This window comes from Candida margitis (assembly GCF_024628925.1).
Source record: "Candida margitis strain CBS 14175 chromosome Unknown scaffold78, whole genome shotgun sequence".
In the NCBI taxonomy this organism is placed as follows: Eukaryota; Fungi; Ascomycota; class Pichiomycetes; order Serinales; family Debaryomycetaceae; genus Lodderomyces; species Lodderomyces margitis.
Window position 1 is genome coordinate 1 of NW_026261829.1, and position 19,344 is coordinate 19,344.

Here is a 19,344-nt window from a genome sequence, read left to right on the forward strand (position 1 = left end):
CACGTAGTTTAATGGGAGGGCATACAACACGTACATGAAGGGAATCTGAAACACAATGTTACCCACTGTAAACATTACCTGGGTGTTGACGAAGTCATTACCTTCCATCCCAATGGATTCTTTTATGCCACCGATATAGGCATTAGTCAAGTTTGTCTGGTCTAAATATTTGACCCAATAGGCCATGAGGGAGTAGAATGTCAACAAGATGTCAATTTTCGTGATAACCTTCTTTTCTTCCGGCGTGTCCTCGTCATGGAACCATTTGTACCATTTCCTACTCTTCTTCGACTGAGTGGTTACTCGATACTCATATTCATCGAAAAACTTCCACCATGGACGATTCTTTTCATCACGATACTCAATAAGTGATTCTTGTTGCTTGGGACTGGAAATTGAATGTGCAACTTCCAATTTGGAATCAGTCTTTTCGATACTTCCTCCTTCACCTGTGGGGGTGGATAAGTCAGGATCGTCAAGGTCTAAGAAGTTCCCATGTTCGTCTTCATCTACGATTCTTCTCACTGGGAAAATACCCCATTTAAGTCTTTGGAATGGTGTCACCACAGCAGCCATTTTTGGATGAAAGAAAACTAATGTTCATCTTTTTCAGCACTCGTTATGTGCTTAATATATATATGTTGCATTTTGTAATGTTCTTGCGGTGGTGATTTAGGAGGTTTCACAGCTGTGGCGTCAATTTGCACAATCTATTTGAACATTTCTATTCTTTGATAGAGTTTGCAAAACAAGGTTTTTGATTGTTTGAATGGTTTTGTGTCTTTATTGTAAAACAATTCAGATTTGCACGTGACTAACATCGATGATTTCTGAAATCCTTTTGTTTATGGCATCACAATATCGATTGTAGGGGGTCTATAAATAGGTCGTTTTCGCCAAACAATTAGGCGTTGATCTTACATAATCAGTCCGATGTACAAATTATTCTCAATTAAAGCTGACAGAGATCACAAGACTAGAAGGTGACGTTGTATGTTTTGCAATTGAAAAAAAGTCCACAGTTTCCAAAAGATCATCAAAAGAGGATGCATTAATATGCTGCAGCTGGGAAGATTGAAGAGTCTGGTGATAAACATAGTCTGACACTCTATTGCCCTGAAAATAGAATGGGAAGCAAGACATTTACAATCCTCGATCGTTTGTCTATGTCTTGACTGAACCCTTCTTCCACTACCGGAATTCCATTTGATAAGCTTAGTGTTGTGCCGTAGTATTTTTCCTTTACCGGGTTTCTCCTATGATTTTGACCCCGTGTAGTAGTCTACTTTCAACTGCAGAAACATTTCAGTTATACATCTTCCAGTGCAAAAAAAGTGACAGCTTGTTAAAGTTGGCCACAGATGACTTTACTTATATGCTTCTTTCTTGATTAGCCAAAGAATAGCTAGGTGGCTGAGTATCTAAATGCACGTGGTAACTCTTTCCACCAACTACCAAAATAAAAGCGTAATATCACGTCACACTTTTTTCTTTAAAATGAACGTTGCTACACCCACATGGGCTGTTTCTGTAAGCTGCAGAAAAAATAGTTGCAAAACATTGGGGGAAGGGAAAAAAAGGCACGGGGTGAGGAGGCACGGGGGATGGGATGTGCGCGGGGAACGGAGTTTATTCTTTTTGAGATGAAGGGCTCCTTGCAAAACCAAAACAAACAAAATGTCTATCAATTGTTTAGTCGCCACGTTGTGGGTATTTACACTCTCAGCCTTTGTAGATGTGGCTACGCTTTTGTTTTTGATAGAGTAGCAGAAGATTCATAAATCATTCGTCTCCTCTCTTAGATAAATTATCTATTCTTCAGCTTTTGTTAAAGGATAAGGTACAAAGCTATAGTAAATTTATCTAATCAACCAAGCTCATAGATAAAGTTTCAAGTGGAGTCGTTATCAATAATCAGCTGGTGGAAATCATCACAACTTTAACAAACAAAATCCTGAGAAGGAGAGAAAGAGAAAAAAAAATAAAATTTTTATTTTTTATTCTTTTATTTTTTTTATTTTCAAAAAAAATTCTATCGAGTCACTACTTTAGGAGTTATCTTTCTTTTTGAAACTAAGTGTTTTTATCCACAACATATATACGTGTCCCACCTAAGTTTTGCATAAACCAGCATCATACATGAATCATTCGTCAATATGGAGGTCAATAACTCATCTACTGCAAATGTTGTGAGTGGACCTGGTATTACACATCATCATCATCATCAATCATTAGATCAAAAACACAAATGGCAACAACAACAACAACAACAATCCACAGACAACCCACCAAAGACACGGCTTCCTATAATAAACGCAGCTAATACAGATCCGCAGCTGATGCTTAAAGCCTCCCCGTTGGAATCGGATCCTTCGAAAAGTCGAACTTGTGCCGATACATCATCATACAAAGAAGCAGTAACTTCAGGACCTGATCACACACAGAAATCAAATGATACGACAAATAATCCACCAATACCATCGTTGAAATATCAAATGACACCAAGTGATACACCAGTAGCATCAAACCAACTCACTGGAAGAAAAGCTGCTCGATCTTTGCGAATATTTAGAGATATAGGTCAAGATGGGGTAGTGGTTGAAGAAGAAGTGTCAAACGATAATAATCAAACAAAGTCCTCATCCTTGGCTGAAAAGTTAGGTGCGAAGGAGACCGAACTAGAACCTGTATCGTCAGCAACATATATTCCCCATACGCCAGCGACATTGGATAATAACCGTGGTGCTAATTTGGACGAGATTGTGCCTCATGGGATACAAGATTCTGTTTCGCCTGTCTTGGCTATAAAGCCGCAACACTTGACTGCTAATTTAGAGTTTGACCATGGTCTTAATGGCGATATCACCAAGATAATTTCCATTTTGGATAAGAACAAAGCGTCTGAGAATGATACGGATAAACCAAATGGCGAAGATTGTGTTGGGTCACCAATTATTTCTCGAGTATGCAGTCCTACAAAGGAACTCTATGAGGCAGATGTTGTCAATGAGTACACCAAGCAAGCTGAAGGTAAATCTGCAAATAATGCAAGCTCCCCTGAATCCGAAACTGAGTTCCCATTAGCTGTGGAATTGAGACCATTCAAGAATAAAGTTGGTGGACATACGGCCATTTTCTCATTTTCAAAAGAAGCGGTGTGCAAAGCGCTAGTAAATAGAGAAAATATTTTCTATGAAAGTATAGAAATTCATCATCCTGAGCTTTTGAAATTTATGCCAAGGTATATTGGCGTTTTAAATGTGCGGTATTCGAGTTTAATTAATGAACATGTTGATGCAGAGGAAAATGGCACTAAAGAAGATCAAAAGGTTGACGGTTTCCACAAGTTGCGTCGTAAATCGGAAAACATGCCACCGGAAGTTGTTCTTGATGATAATAAACACATTATTCCTGATACTTTGTGGAAACATTATTCAGGATCTATGCCCTCACCTAAATCTTCATTCATGGATAGTCCCAAACAAAGTCCAATTCCAAGTTTAACCAATTCACCTTCGCAACGACCAAATCCTGGTTCTACTTTGGTCAATACTGAACTACAGTTTCAAGTTTTGCAAGAAGTTTTTCAACCATTGAGACTACATGATGAGTTTTTTGAAATGGATGAAGATAGAGAACTAACGGAAAGCTTTACCCAGAATCATCAGCACCAACCGCACCATTCGGTTTCCCAACCAAGCAATGAAGTGCTACTTCGTAAACATACGCGATTTGAACGATTTATCTTACTCGAGGATTTAACTTCGCGTATGAAGAGACCTTGTGTTTTGGATTTAAAAATGGGTACAAGACAATATGGTGTTGATGCATCGTTTAAAAAACAACAATCTCAAAGACAAAAGTGTTTAACAACAACATCAAGAAAATTAGGAGTACGGTTATGTGGATTACAAATTTTCAAGTACAATAATCAAAGAATAATTAGGGATAAATATTTTGGCAGGAGAATTAAAATTGGGTTGCAGTTTTGCAAAGTGCTTGCAAAATTCTTATACAATGGGCAAGATATCCATTCCATTTTATTCCGCATCCCCCATTTAGTCAATCAGTTGCAAGCATTGTATCTGATTTTTAAAAAGTTACCGGGCTATCGCATGTATGGATCACTGATTCTCTTAATGTATGAAGGTGGGTCCATAAAGCAAGATCAACCAGCAAATGTGAGAATTATTGATTTTGCACAGCTGGTTATATCAGAAGAAGAACAAGATCATGTAAATATACCACCATCACATCCAACTCTGGTAGATTATGGTTACTTACGAGGTATTCATTCGTTGATTTTCTATTTTACGGCAATATTCCAAATCTTGAGTAAAACAAAGATTGATGATGTTGAACAGATGCAGTCTTGGATAGAAGAACATATACATGAGTTGGATGTTAATTGTCCCTGGTTGGATGATTATGCTGAAGTTGAGGGTGAAGTTGATGGTGGAGTCAATAATATTGATGTTAATGACCCGTTTAATGTTGATTTTACAATTGATGAAAATGATGAAAATATATCTGAATAGATTTTATTTAGTTAAATAAAGGTATTAATACGAAAGAAGCATGAGAGATGGGGATTTTTTTTGGACAATTAGATCTAACCCCGCCATGTTACCCCACCTATGGGGGCAAATGAGAAACATAGCAAGGAGTGTAGGTTTTATTTGGTTTGAGAACCCACCCTTACGTCACGAGTTTTCGTCTCTTACTTGTTTGTCCACAGGACCCTAAATGCAAGGCTAGACCCCCATCTTGCTGTTGTGTTACTTACTTCGCCCCTATTTATGCGTGTGTTCGTGTTTGAAGTCCGGCGTGAAACAAAAATAAAAAATACAGAAAACTAAATAATAAATAAATATTGTGTAACAATATTTAATCACCAAAGTATGTGTCACTACACGCATATCAAAACACAAAAACCCAAATTGAGTCTTTTAGACCACAAGCTATTTAGTTTTAGTTTCTTAGTTTGCTATTAGATGTATGAGAAGACGATGTAGACTACGTCATCTAGCAAACATGAAGCACCTGAAAGATAAGCATAAGCTTGAAGTTACTTCACTTGGGAGTGTTTTCTAAGTAGTAGTAGTAGTAGTAGTAGTAGTAGTAGTAGCTTAGATTGTATTGTAACAAAAGTGATGTAGATCTGATGCAAATAATGCATGGCTGTTTTACCGAGGAAAAGTAACAGTAGGACAAAACTTTGCGACAAGACAAAAAAATATAAAATCAACGACATTGAAAAAGCAAAGAGAGAGAAACAACGAGGGAAAAAAAGTGCATATAATTTAAAGTATGGACAATATATATTTATATATATATAAAAAATACATTTTTTTATTGATTCTTCACTTTTTCTTTGAACTTATTCATCAGCACAGGTTTCAATTTTACAAGCTATTGCTTACCTATTCCTATATATACTCCCCCTTTTGAGAGAAAGAAAACACTTGAAGCCATGCCACGTCGTAATAGCAACTTTCCATCCACTCCATTAATTGCCACCATTGACATTGGTACAACTTCAGCAAGAGCAATTTTGTTTTCACAAGAAGGGCAAGAGATTGCTAAACACCAAATAGAATATTCAACAACTGCATCAGAAGCACCAGAACATTCGCAAAACACCGATCAATTCAGAAGAAGATCGTCTTTGCTAAGACACGATGAACCGATTTTTTCAGCTGAAGGTATTGCCATTTCAATTACCGACAATGTTGAAATTGAAAATAATAAATCATCAGTGGGGCCCACTTTGAGATTCCCCCAACCTGGTTGGGTTGAATGTATGCCGGTTCACATTTTGGCCAATGCTGTTCAATGTTTGGTTGCTTGTTTGATTACGTTGAGAAAGATTAACCAAAACCCCAATTTAAAGGTCAAATACAAGGTTAAATGTATTGGTATTGCCAATATGAGGGAAACCACTATTGTCTGGTCGAGGAAAACTGGTAAGCCTTTGAGTGGGGGTATTACTTGGACTGACACGAGAACAGCCGAAATTGTACAACATTTGGAAAAAATGATTGACGAAGATAGAAAAGCTGAGTTAAAGGAAAAGACTGGATTGCCGTTATCTACGTATTTTTCAGCAGCAAAATTGAGATGGTTGTTGGATAATGACGATGTTATTAGAGACGAGTATGAAAAGGGCGATGGTAATTTGATGTTTGGTACTGTTGACACTTGGTTGATTTACAACTTGACCAAGGAAAAATCATTTGTTACTGACATTACCAATGCATCAAGAACTTATTTTATGGATTTAGAAACTCACGATTATGACGATGATTTATTAGATTTTTGGGGAATTGACCCAACAAGAATTAGATTACCCAAGATTGTTTCATCATCGGAATATTATGGTGCATTTACCGCACCAAATTTGTCTAATTTAGGATTCCACAATAAAATCACTCAAGAAGCTTACGATATTTTGAAGACAATTACTGGTGTTCCAATTTGTGGTTGTTTGGGTGATCAAAGTGCCTCATTGGTAGGGCAGTTGGCATTAAAACCTGGTTCAGCTAAATGTACGTATGGTACTGGTTGTTTCTTATTATACAACACTGGTCCACGCAAATTGATTAGCTCTCATGGTGCATTGACTACATTTGGATTTTGGTTTCCTTCGCTTGGAGGTGATGATGGTAAGCCGCATTATGCATTAGAAGGATCAATTGCAGTGGCTGGGTCCATCATCCAGTGGTTGAGAGATAACTTGAAGATGATTAGTAATGCCCAAGATATCGGACCTTTGGCATCACAGGTGGAAAACTCGGGTGGGGTTGTGTTCATTCCTGCATTTAGTGGATTATATGCACCATACTGGGATAGAGGTGCCAGAGGTACAATTTTTGGTATGACTCAATATACCTCAGCCTCGCATATAGCACGAGCAGCCTTGGAAGGTGTTTGTTACCAAGTACGAGCCATTTTGAAAGCAATGGGTAGTGATGCTGGATCTTCGGAACATTTTATGGAAGAAGCACGTACATCACAGGATGATAAGCAACCATTGTCGCATTTGGCGACTGATGGAGGTATGTCGAAAGCAGATGAAGTGTTGCAAATCCAAGCTGATATTTTGGGACCATGTGTGACTGTTAAACGAGCCAAAATTTCTGAATGTACTGCTTTAGGAGCAGCTATTGCTGCTGGAGTATCGTTCAAGAATGAAGAAGATCGTATATGGAAAAATTTTGATGATGTTGTAGAAAAGATTACCGGTCATTCCGACGATGCCGCCAATACATTTATTGCAGAAATGCCTGATGCAGAAAGAAGAAAGAATTGGAAACGTTGGGAAAAGGCCATTGACAGAGCCAAAGGATGGTTGGATGAAGATGACTAGGTGGTTATATTACAGCTGAATGATGAGATGAAAAAGAGACAATGAGGCAAAATGACTTTTAAAAGAAAAAAAAATGATTAAACTTATTTAAACAATCGATATAGAAATAGAATAGATAACTTGCTATAAATATTTTTTAGTGAAATGCTTAATCAAATGAGGAATCGTAATCATCAATATCAACTTGTTCATAAACGATATCAACTCCAAGACTATCAATATTGAATGAGTCATGTCCATTTTGTTGCTCCTCCTCCTCCTCCTCCTCCTCCTCCTCCTCCTCACTATTAGCTGCAGTTTTGTTATTCTTTTTGTTATCCTTGACTAATAGTAAATCATTAAAGAATTGACTTGTTTGTTTAGTTAACAGCTCAAATTTATCAGATTTGAATTGATTTTTATTAAAGAAGATATTGCCAGAATCGTCAGTAGAATCACAATTAATGTTGTTGTTGTTGTTGGTAAACATCATTGATGCCTTTTTACCCATTGTGGTACAGCACTCATCTATAGCTGACGTAATGAATGACGTTTGTTTCAATAATGTATGTTTCAAAGGCGTGGTGTTTTTCAAAGGAATGGGTGTTTTATCTAAATCAACAATCTTGAGTTGGTTTAATTGTCGTTCTGTTTCCAATGATGCTTGGTTATATATATCATGATGGCCATGAGGTTTGCGTTGGGGCGATGATGATGATTGAGATAGAAGGAGTTGCGACCTATTAAGTTCTTGTAATTGAGATTCTATATCGAGTAATTGCAACTGTTTGAGACTTAACTTTTGTTGGTAATTTTTGATTTGGGCTTGTTTTGTACTGTATTGGTTCAATAATTTGGCACGTTGTTGTTGAAAATCTAATGCTGCATTGTGGTCACTTTCCGTGCTACTCGAGGAACCAGTTGAAGGGGTGGTAACAGTGACTGTCTGGTTATGTCTACTTTGAAGCTTGATTGGGGTATGCGAAGAAGTGTTAGTCGAGGTCAGCTTAAGTGGTGACAACGTAAGTGGTGTAGTGTTTGCACCTTTCTTAGTTGGACTAGGCGCCAATTGAGGTTGAGGTTGGGGAATTGACTTTGGTTTCAACGGTGATGGAACTGGTTTAAGCTTGACCGAGTGGAAAGGTGAAGATGGTGGTGGAGCAACATTGATCTTATTAGGTGAAGTAGCACTCAAGACCCCTCTGCCACGTACATTAATTTGAGGTTGAAGGTGCTGCTTTCTAGGAGTGTTTGGGTTCGATTGAACTAATGACATTTATGCTCACAATGTATAAGATATGTATAAAAGTCAGACCCTCTGTTTCCTCTTTTTTTCTATTTCTTTCCACTTCCAATTAATATTATCAGTGCTCGATGAGTTTCTGTAATATAGTTTTAAAACACTTGATGGGGCGAATTTTGCAACTATTTTCACAAATAACATTGATTTACCAGATCAAGACAAATTGTAAACAATAAAGTTTTGCTTTTGCAACAAGCCTCACTAATAAGTACTGCATATGGTGCGTTATACTACTTTGTAAACCTAATACGGAATCTGGTCGTGTACACTTGTACAATTTTATTTCAAAATCTTCTTCTTTTTGGCATATGCTTTTGGCTCATTTTACGAAGGTTTCGAAGTAAAATCTTTCTTTAAAGCAAGAGAAATGAGAGCTCATTGTGTTGTGGGTGGCTGGCCTCTTGGATACACCAGTGGCCAGACGTATCAAAAATGTACTACCGGAGATAAAGACGGATATTAGTTACAAACCCCTTTCCTCCACAGTTCCTTCTTTGATTTTTTTAATTTTCTGCTGTTTATTTTTTTTTGCCACCCGCGCATCCGTTATAAAGGCTAGTACTGGCAATTCAGGTACATCATTTGAAGAGGAATGGGGTAATCCAGTCACCAAATTGAGACAATGGAAGATAGCCGTGTTATACCAAGGTCATAGTTATAGCTAGTGTTAATGTTAAGTTAATGCACTCCTTTTGTGGTAGTAGTAATAGTAGTAGTAGTAGTATTTCATTTCTTGCAGTTGTGTTGATAATTTTTCCGTCTTTTTTTTTTCTTTGTTTGTTTGTTTGCGTCTCTTCAAAGAAGAGAGAAAAAAATTAAATTTCATAAAAAACCTCCAAAATCCTTTTTCTTTAATTTCATCTTTTACTTCTTCTATTTCTTTTTCTTCTTCACACAGGAAAGTATTCACGTCGTTTCCCAGCCAAACTGAATTGAATTGATCCTACCTCACAGAATGTCACTATTATTCAACTTTAAGACCTTTGTATTTGGTTTGTTTGTCTACTACACCACATACTTGCACTACTACAAATGTCCATCATTAACCCCCATTGTTGAATTGGAAAACAAGATTTTACATCCATTATCCAACCAGCACTCAATCCTTTGTGAATTGGTCAATGGTGGCATTGAAAAAGCTGAACCTTATGTGAAACAAGCCCACACCTTTTTGGATAACAATGTTCATTCTCATCCATTATTTATTGAATACAAGATTGAAGAATACATCCAATGTGCTCACAATAGATTCTCCACTTATATTTACCCATTGGTTCACCAATTGTATGAGTTTACTGACGTTGCTGAAACTCGTGTTTATGATGAAGTTACTGCTTATTACAAGCAAGCTGAAGAATTTGTTCATGGTAAATTGAAACAAGATTAGAGAAGCATAGCAGAAAGCTTGCGTTTTCTTTACGATATCTCTAGTGTATAGTTTTGTTCAAATATTGTCGTCTTTTTCTTAAATATACGTCTAATACCAATAATCAAGGTTGATGCATCGTAGACCCTCTACTGTTGATATTGCGCTTCGGCAATAGAGGAATGGAAAAATTCACGTGCGGAAATGCGAGAGAGAGAGGGGGGGCACGAATGGTGGGGATGAGTTTTCCATAACAAAAACAAAACCGTGCTTAGTCAACATCTTGGTTTAAAGAGTAATGGCTGATGAGCACACTCGACTAATAGATCCTATCAATGCCTCTAATACACTCAACAATGAACAGTTACTCCACACACACGAGCCTCTACATACAGCTCATGTCGCAGCCCACACGAAGCGACTACTAAATAGTCGACATATATCGATGATCTCCATAGGTGGAATAATTGGCACTGGCTTATTCATGGGTATTCGACAAACACTCACCAATGGACCCATCATAAGTATAATTTCGTATATATACATTAGTGCGCTATGTTACTATATCATTACTGCTGTGGGCGAGATGTCATGTTTTATGCCCATCAATGGTTCTTTATGTCAGTTTCAATTCAAATTTATATCAAACCCGGTGGGAATGATGAACAACTTTGTTTATTGGCTAAGTTGGTCGATTACGCTTGGTTTGGAATTGAGTTTGATTTATGAGATATTGCGCCAATTTGGGTCAACTACAACAACAGCCCTGCTGTTGCTGCTGCTGTGGCCGATACTTCCAAATTGGATGACAAGCAAAACGGGTATAATTTTGTTAATTTGGATATTATTAACGGCAGCTAATTTATTCCCCGTTAATTACTACGGCGAAATTGAATTCATAGTAACGATTATAAAAGTTGCATTTATGATCAGTTGGATTGGCTTGAGTATATGCTTGGTTTCTTTGCAAATTGGTCTCATCAATTGGCAAAATCGCGAATTGTTATGGGGGATAAATACGATACAAGTTGTAACTAACCCCATACTCAATAAGGTGATTAATATTTTATCGTCATCTATCGTATCTTCGTGTTTTACTTTCCAATCGATTGAATCGGTGGGGATATGTTCAGGGGAAATTGAAGATATTGGTCGCAATTTACCCAAAGCAATCAAGTATATCGTCATGCGGATTGTTTTGTTTTATCTTGGTTCGTTGGTTTTGCTTACGTTGATGATTCCTAGTAATGATTCTCGGTTAATTGACAATAATGGTAATGGTGATAGTGGCCTGGCCATGACCTCGCCATTTGTTATTGCATTGATCAATTGCGGGGTTGGTGGCACTTCGATCTTGATTAATATTGTCAATTTTGTCATATTGACTTCCATGATATCGGCCGCCAATTCAAACATCTATTTCGGATCACGATGTTTGTTGTCCATGGTTGAAGAAGGATACTTTTGGCCCCAATTTGCAAAGACAACGAGGAATGGAGGTGTACCTGTCTATGCCATCTTGTTAACTTCTGCAATAGGGTTGATAATTTCCCTACTATCGAACTGGAAAAGCATGGATATCTTCCTCACATTGTTAATCAATTTGTCGGCTACTACTGGGTTACTCATGTGGCTCTTCATCCTGGTTAGCTACCTTCGGTTCCGCGCAACTTTGGAATACAATGGGTTACCGTATAATCAACTCTCGTATACTTCTTCGTCGCTGTTGTTGTTCTGCTTGCCAATGAGACAAGCTTCCTGGTTCAGTATCGTCAGTATTGTTGTGATTATATTGAGTAATGGTGTAACCAATGTTTGGCAATTTAATTGGGATTCATTCGCCAGTTGTTATTTGACGCTGATTGTGGTTATAATTGGGGTGGTTTGCTTTAGTTATAAATGGAATGAGCCGGTGTTGAAACCTGTAGCTGAGATCGATATCTTTACTGATCATTCACCAAATGCGTTTAAGTAGAAAAACAGAATAAGATATTCATGTATAAAAAGTTGCAAAAAAGAAAGAGAATAATCGTAAAGCCGCACACACGTTTTTGTTGTTTGAAGACAAAAGAAATTAAAAAACAAAAAAAAAATTTTGAGTGCGTGGTTCATTTTGTTTTTTGTTTACAATTGGGGATCCATATCGAAAGTTTATTCAACGTCTCATCTACAAAACAAAAGATAGACAGAGAGATAGATATATACCAACAGATCGAGTTAAATTGTGTACTTTGCTGATTTATTCTGCCCCCCCCCTTGTTTTTGATACCATACACCTCGCCTTTGCTAAAGAAAAACAGCTCCTCGAGACTGCTCCTATCACCAAGAGATGGCATCGTATAAATTAATCACAGTTGGAATAGTTACCTATTTGATATACGCATGGACATTTGTGTGTTCTCCAATAGCACCACTAACACAAACTGATGAATGCAAACTATCACCTATCAATTTCCATTTATGTAAAGTGAGTGATGGGTATATACGACCATATATACAACCGGTCTATGATACTCAGGTTCTTCCGAAATTAGTTGAATGGGATACGCAATGGCAGATCAGTGAGAGGGTCAGTAGTGCATGGGACGTGTATGATGAATTCGATGAGAAGTATGGAATGAGAGCAGGATTAAGTGTGGTCTTTGATGGATTAAGCAAGTTTTATAATTGGTTTGAAACTTCAGTATTGATTCATTTACAACGTGGTTTGCAATTGGGGTTGATTAAAGTTTGGTTTTGGGTTAATGTGGCGAGGACCAATGTTTGTTATGCTTTGGCACCCATTTGGTTACAATTTTATCAAGTCATGGAGAAATTTGCATCGATACCTGTAGTTAATCAAGTGTTGAAACAAGTTGAGGATGTTTATCGACAATTGATAAATTCGCCGCATGCAGCCAATTTCCATCAACGAAGTCTATTCATTCAAAAAGAGGTTAAGAACTTGATCAAGTTTGATGAATTTTCCCCACGTGAATTTAAATCCAATTTAATCCACGTAGTTAAGGACTTGCTTGGACAGAAGTATGAAAATGGAGAGGATTGGGACGGTATTACTGATGAAGAAGAAGAGACGATTGTTATCACTTCAACTATATCTGTTTATGAGAATGGGGCGTTGGTGACGGAAGACATTGAACCGGAATTGTATGAAATTTATCAAGAGATTGACTATTGGCAACAAAAGGTTGATAAAACAATCAATATAGCCAAAGTCAATCTTGAATCTGATTTACAACTCATTTTGAATCAACTGATTGAAGAATTGAAACCATTAATTAGTCAAGAGTTTCAAGAGTTGCAACAAGTCAATTATCAACAATACAAGGATATCCATAACAAGATTGCGCAAATCTATAAGGATGTGGAGAAGATCCAAACCACTAATGAAACTGCAGTTGAAGCTGTAACTCGGCAAGAAATTAGAGATGATATAGCTGCTAGTTATGCATCAGGTAAAGAATGTTCCATCAAAGTACAAGATATCTTGTCATTAACTCATGAAAAGTTACTTGTTGACTATTTCAATTTGGTTCAATCAACAATTGATATTTTAGAATCGTTTGCTGATTCATCTATAAATGAATTCAATTCACGACTTTCTTACCTTATATCTGAGCCACAGAGTCAACTCAAGGATGAACAAATTTGGCAAATTTGGAAAAAATTCCATTTGATCAAGGATCAATTTTTCCAATTTAGAGATGAATTGTTAACCAATGCTTATAAATATAAACAAGATAACAAAGCTCATGCCAATGATGTTATCGGCATGAAGTTGTGGAATGAGTATTTGAAAAATGTCGAGTATCATTTGAATTTTTTGATTAGAGATAATGCTGATTATTTACAGTTGGTGCGAGCTAAAGCAAATTTAGCATTTCAGGCGCGAGAGGAGTTGGTTTATGAGTTGACTAATGGGGAAGAAGACCTGTGGGGTAAGTAGATTGAATTTTGTGAGGGATGACGTGTGTGAATGAGACTTTTCCTTAGTTTAGTGTGTACATCAGACTGAATGGTTGCGAAAAGGACATAGGTGAGTGACTAAATCCGGCGAATTGTGTAGTTGTAATAAGACATTTTTTACATAGGAAGTTGACTCTTATTTGACCTTGTCAAATTTGACACATTTATGCTGTTTGGTTTTACTCCGTACGTCCTTAAAAGAACTGTATATTAACACACGACCGAATAACTATTGTCTTCTTCAAAATAGGTCCCTCGGTTGCTGTTCTTTTCTTTTTTGATTGTTGTAGTAATGCCCAATTGGGTAATAAATCAAAGACAATAGTTTTAAGCGCGGTGAGAGAAAAATTTATTGTCGAGAAACAAAAGAGGCGCGGCGCACTACCTGTTCTCGCCCAATTGTTTGCCCAACGCCCTTGAAGTAGAAGCTATAAACAAATTGAACTGGACTGTACTTCAGTTGAACATAACAAGGTGAGCAAAACCTTTACAAGCATATTTAAAGTCTAGAACTGGTTGTCAAAGACCCAACTACCATGGGCCGCAGCAGACATGACATTTATTGTTCGTTTTTAAAAAAGGATCGATCTTTTAGACAAAGAAAAGCTATTTCACACGACTGGTAAAGTAAAAACACAATAAGGTAGTGTATATAAATGCTCAATAAAAAAAAAGACAAAAAATTGTTGAACTCATTTTGTTGGACATTGGATGTCAAAGCAGTTGTTAATTTTTCTCTTCTACACACTATGTTCATCATAAATTGAGGTTATAATCATATCCTTCCTCTTATCAAGGTGATGTTATTCGTCTAGAATAGGGTTCCATATTCTCTTATTTTTTGTTTATTTCCCATTGAAAAAGAGAAAATAACCTGATTTATCCCTTTTTGTTTCTGTGTAACACAAAGGTAGATGGCTTAGCTGTGTCGTGAGAAGTGAAAAAGATTATGTCGCAAAAAAATCGAGCGATTTAATTAATTAATTAATTAAATGGGATAAATTGGTTGAAGAAGAATTGACTCCTATTCTCTCTGTAACAGCACAACACAATAATTATATGCAATAAAGAGAGAAAGTGGAGTGGCCAGTTAAAAATATAGTCTACTTGTAAGACAGCTCTACCTTGACATCAATGGGAATCAAAGGATACGAAAAAGTTCAAAAGATCTGCATTCTCCTTTTTTATTTTTTTTACTAAAATGAGTAGGCTTTAATTTATCTACATATCTTTCTTATCAACGACAATTTTAAATTATAGCGTGATAATAAAATTAATCGTAATAATAAGCACCATGATAATCTGAATTGCAGCTGATTAACCTGGAATGTGAGAGGGAGGGAATAATCTCCAACAAGTCGAACTGAGAGCACTTCGAATTGAAGTAGAAGAAAACATCCTCAAGAAACAGCAAGCCCCATTCACCAAAAATATGGGGTAATAACAGAGACCAACAAAAAGAAAGAATGAGGAGTAAAATGGAAGAAAGGAAGTAGAAAAAGGGACAAGAGAAGTGTCTATCAACAAAGAGCTGGAGGTAGAGTGAGTTGAGTTTCGTTTTTGCAGTCAATTTCTTTCAATTTAAACTAAACGCGTAACCGGATCTCTGCGTAATATGATTGGATGATAAGAAATCATTATGTAACAACTTCTATTATTCTTATATAATGCTTATGTAATAAATACAGAAATGGAAATAATAAAAAGAAATTTAGCAATCATGCATTGCATAATAATTTTATGTGTCTATATGCAGTATATTTGCTTAACAGCTAAGACATTTTTTTATTCAACTCTCTCTCAGACAGAAACAGAGAAAAAAAAAGAAATTTTTCTTTTGTCTTTGTAAGTATAAAGAGAAAAAGGCGATTCCATTGATCCATTTTTAGAATTTAGTCATACTAAATAATTGTCTTATATACAGTACTACTGACAACTGTTGGAATCGTATAAGAACAACTGATAATTTCCCAATCCTCATCTTATCATCAAGAATTTTTTACCAACCTTTGATTCACTTCCTTCTTTTCCAAAACCAAAAGACTAAACTGGTTTCAAACCAAACATTTGTATTTCCAATATACAAACACACTACACACACACACACAAATCCTTTCACTCCACTCAACTTAATTTAACTCCTTTTCCTTTTCTTTTCTTTTTTTAGCAACAAAAAAAAGGGAAAAAAAATAACTGAGAAAATTTTTACCGCCTTATAGACGAATAGAAACACACACCCACAACAACAACAACAACAACAACTTATAACTATCATGAGTACTTCATTAACTGAAAACACTGCGATACTATCTAAGTACCTCGATTTATCCCAAAATGGTAAAGTCCTTGCTGAATATGTCTGGATTGACGCTGAAGGTAGAACTAGATCCAAATGTAAGACTTTAAACAAGAAGCCATCTAGTGTTGATGACTTGCCAGAATGGAACTACGATGGTTCATCAACTGGTCAAGCTCCAGGTCACGATTCAGATATCTACTTGCGTCCAGTTGCCTACTACCCAGATCCATTTAGAAAAGGTGACAACATTATTGTCTTGAATGAATGTTTTAACAATGATGGTACCCCAAACAAATTTAACCACAGACACGAATGTGCTAAGTTGATGAAGGCACATGCTGATGAAGAAGTTTGGTTTGGTTTGGAACAAGAATACACCTTGTTTGACCAATTTGACTATCCTTATGGATGGCCAAAAGGAGGTTTCCCAGCTCCTCAAGGACCTTACTACTGTGGTGTCGGTACTGGTAAAGTTGTTGCTAGAGACGTCATTGAAGCTCACTATAGAGCTTGTTTATACGCTGGTATCAACATTTCTGGTATTAATGCTGAAGTTATGCCATCACAATGGGAATTCCAAGTTGGTCCTTGTGAAGGTATCGAAATGGGTGACCAATTGTGGATTGCCAGATACTTGTTGGAAAGAACTGCTGAAGAGTTTGCTGTCAAGGTTTCATTCCATCCAAAACCATTGAAGGGTGACTGGAATGGTGCTGGTTGTCACACCAACGTCTCTACCAAGAATATGAGAAAGGCCGGTGGTATGAAGGTTATTGAAGTTGCTTTGAGTAAGTTGGCCAAGAGACACAAAGAACATATGTTGTTGTATGGTGCTGACAATGATCAAAGATTAACTGGTCGTCATGAGACTGCTTCTGGTGACGCTTTCTCATCCGGTGTTGCCAACAGAGGTGCTTCAGTTAGAATCCCAAGATCTGTTGCTAAAGAAGGTTTCGGTTACTTTGAAGATAGAAGACCAGCTTCAAACATTGATCCTTACTTGGTCACTGGTATCATGGTTGAAACCATCTGTGGTTCAATTCCTGATGCTGATATGGCTAAAGAATTCCTCAGAGAAGTTGAATAAATGTGTTTCCAATAAAATTTATAATTAAAGAACAATCAAAGTGGTGAAAAACTACGAAATGGCTTATGTGTGTATAGAGAAAGATTTTAACCTTCCATCAATCCCCTACCAGTTTGGTACTTCATCAATAAAGATGCAAATGAACAAAAAATTATAGCTTCGTTTTTATATTCTGGTAAAAGAATTTTGTTTAATATTAATTCCAAGTTTTTAGACTGAATTTGTAGGAATTGTATCTGCTTTTCTAATGCGAACATCTATCTACATAGAGGTGCTAATATATGTTGCGGTTGGGCAAGATTTAACGCAAAAAAAGAACAAATAGACCCAAGGAATAAAAACACTTGCAAATCAAATTCGCAATGGTTTATCTTCTGTCAAGTGTGTTTAGAAATAGCCCTTCTTTCTCTAGTTTACGTTTTACCATTGATGCTCCCAGAGTGGGAAGAATGTATAGTCAATAGATGAGAATGAAGAGTAGGAACCAAATGAAGAGGAAAAGAAACGCTCATCTTTTGACTATTTCAGTCTGGAAGATGTCTCTCTCTATTGTTAGTAGAGTCTAGGTAGTAGTTGCTTTAATTATGTACGATTTTACTTTAAATTTGACTTTTCAGCAGTTTTTTTCTACTTTTTGCAACCAAAAAAATGAAATGAAAATCTGACTGAATCCTGCCTACGCACTTTATTGGAACTGTACAACAAACAACCAAACATATACTCTGTCTCTGATTAGTGTCATTAACTTAAACACTTAAGTTTTAATATCATATCAACGTATTTCCCACTTTGGTGTGTTGAAAATTGAAAAAAATAAGTAAACTATATGCCGGTGCCAGGAATCGAACCTGGGTTTAGTCGGAATTGCTTTTTCAGCCACAACGACTTGTACTAACCTCTATACGACACCGGCTGGATCCAAGTAAGCAACTAGGCCACACTTGAAATTATAATGAATTTGTGAGCTAGGTTTAACCAAGTAATCTAATTCGCAAAACGATTTAGAAACCCTTACCATTGATAAATCGAGCTCAAATTTCATTATTAACAAAATAGGTCTTTGAAATAGCTCTAATAGATCATGAATTTAGTATAACTAAGCAAATTTGAGTGCTACACTTTTGTGTGTGGACTAATCGACAAAAGTTTAAATTGCGTTTACTTAATTAGCAACTATAGAGGAAACATCAAACTGCAAAGCAATAAAACTTAAAGCCACATAGATTAAAATATTGGTATTCAGCTAGAATTACTCTAAAGTTGTTACAGATCATGATTGTACTCATTCCATTCACTTTTAGTCTTATGATAAAGAATATTTCGCTTCCGTTTTCAATAAACACTCTCTTTAGGCAACAAACAGGAACGAAACTGAGCCACACTCTATATTTCTAGTATCTGAATGTTATAAAAGTTTTGGAACACATCTTTTCTGTCTTACAAAATCAACATAGTAACATTAGCCCCAGTGTATCCTCTCTCCCTTATTACAATTCACACACTCGCAAAACTTGCCGTTACGTTGTTCTAAAATATTCTACAATCTAGAACATGTACGAAATTAATAACCCATGGTTATTAATGAACTATATAGCCAAGTGGATGAATGCTATTTCCTCGAATAATTACTTCTGAACCGCAAATATAGCGTTCATAAATACTTTGTGCGTATTTCACCACGAAAGTAAATACCCGAATGGCAAATAGCAGCTTGAATTATTTTCAAGTGCATCTCATCGTGAGATGAGATGTCCAATATGGAATATTATAAATATCTTGGACATAAAAGTATATAGTTTACATAGAAATAAGACATATATTTTATCGTGCATATTTTTACGAATAAACCACCATCTCAAATAACTTTCCACCCAAAGTAGAAACATATAATGTTAACTAATGCCACTTTTTATCCTAGAGCACTCCCATTTGAACAAGATACAGCGCATGCTACAACAATCACAATTTGCAGCCA

The 19,344-nt window shown here is 36.4% G+C and overlaps 8 protein-coding genes across 8 annotated transcripts; 6 read left to right on the top strand and 2 right to left on the bottom strand. All coding sequences in view use genetic code 12, as the record gives it.

The window, feature by feature from the left end:
* CANMA_003406 (SEO1) lies at positions 1-576 on the bottom strand (the record flags this gene model as incomplete). Its single annotated transcript, XM_051815580.1, has 1 exon — positions 1-576. A coding segment is annotated over one exon (576 nt), but the record flags the coding sequence as incomplete, so codon positions are not given.
* A 1,580-nt stretch (positions 577-2,156) lies between these two features.
* KCS1 (inositol polyphosphate kinase) lies at positions 2,157-4,538 on the top strand (the record flags this gene model as incomplete). Its single annotated transcript, XM_051815581.1, has 1 exon — positions 2,157-4,538. The coding sequence occupies one exon, from the start codon at positions 2,157-2,159 to the stop codon at positions 4,536-4,538; it is 2,382 nt and encodes a 793-aa protein (XP_051670973.1).
* Positions 4,539-5,473: 935 nt separating this feature from the next.
* Positions 5,474-7,369, top strand: GUT1 (glycerol kinase; the record flags this gene model as incomplete). The annotated part of the gene is made up of 1 exon (XM_051815582.1): positions 5,474-7,369. The coding sequence occupies one exon, from the start codon at positions 5,474-5,476 to the stop codon at positions 7,367-7,369; it is 1,896 nt and encodes a 631-aa protein (XP_051670974.1).
* A 148-nt stretch (positions 7,370-7,517) lies between these two features.
* Positions 7,518-8,624, bottom strand: CANMA_003409 (uncharacterized protein; the record flags this gene model as incomplete). The annotated part of the gene is made up of 1 exon (XM_051815583.1): positions 7,518-8,624. One exon carries the CDS (start codon positions 8,622-8,624, stop codon positions 7,518-7,520), a length of 1,107 nt encoding a protein of 368 aa, XP_051670975.1.
* A 982-nt stretch (positions 8,625-9,606) lies between these two features.
* CANMA_003410 (uncharacterized protein) lies at positions 9,607-10,038 on the top strand (the record flags this gene model as incomplete). Its single annotated transcript, XM_051815584.1, has 1 exon — positions 9,607-10,038. The coding sequence occupies one exon, from the start codon at positions 9,607-9,609 to the stop codon at positions 10,036-10,038; it is 432 nt and encodes a 143-aa protein (XP_051670976.1).
* A 784-nt stretch (positions 10,039-10,822) lies between these two features.
* On the top strand, positions 10,823-11,992 carry LYP1 (Lyp1p; the record flags this gene model as incomplete). Its single annotated transcript, XM_051815585.1, has 1 exon — positions 10,823-11,992. The coding sequence occupies one exon, from the start codon at positions 10,823-10,825 to the stop codon at positions 11,990-11,992; it is 1,170 nt and encodes a 389-aa protein (XP_051670977.1).
* A 354-nt stretch (positions 11,993-12,346) lies between these two features.
* Positions 12,347-13,963, top strand: CANMA_003412 (uncharacterized protein; the record flags this gene model as incomplete). Its single annotated transcript, XM_051815586.1, has 1 exon — positions 12,347-13,963. The coding sequence occupies one exon, from the start codon at positions 12,347-12,349 to the stop codon at positions 13,961-13,963; it is 1,617 nt and encodes a 538-aa protein (XP_051670978.1).
* A 2,293-nt stretch (positions 13,964-16,256) lies between these two features.
* Positions 16,257-17,369, top strand: GLN1 (glutamate--ammonia ligase; the record flags this gene model as incomplete). Its single annotated transcript, XM_051815587.1, has 1 exon — positions 16,257-17,369. One exon carries the CDS (start codon positions 16,257-16,259, stop codon positions 17,367-17,369), a length of 1,113 nt encoding a protein of 370 aa, XP_051670979.1.
* Between the last annotated feature and the right edge of the window lie 1,975 nt (positions 17,370-19,344).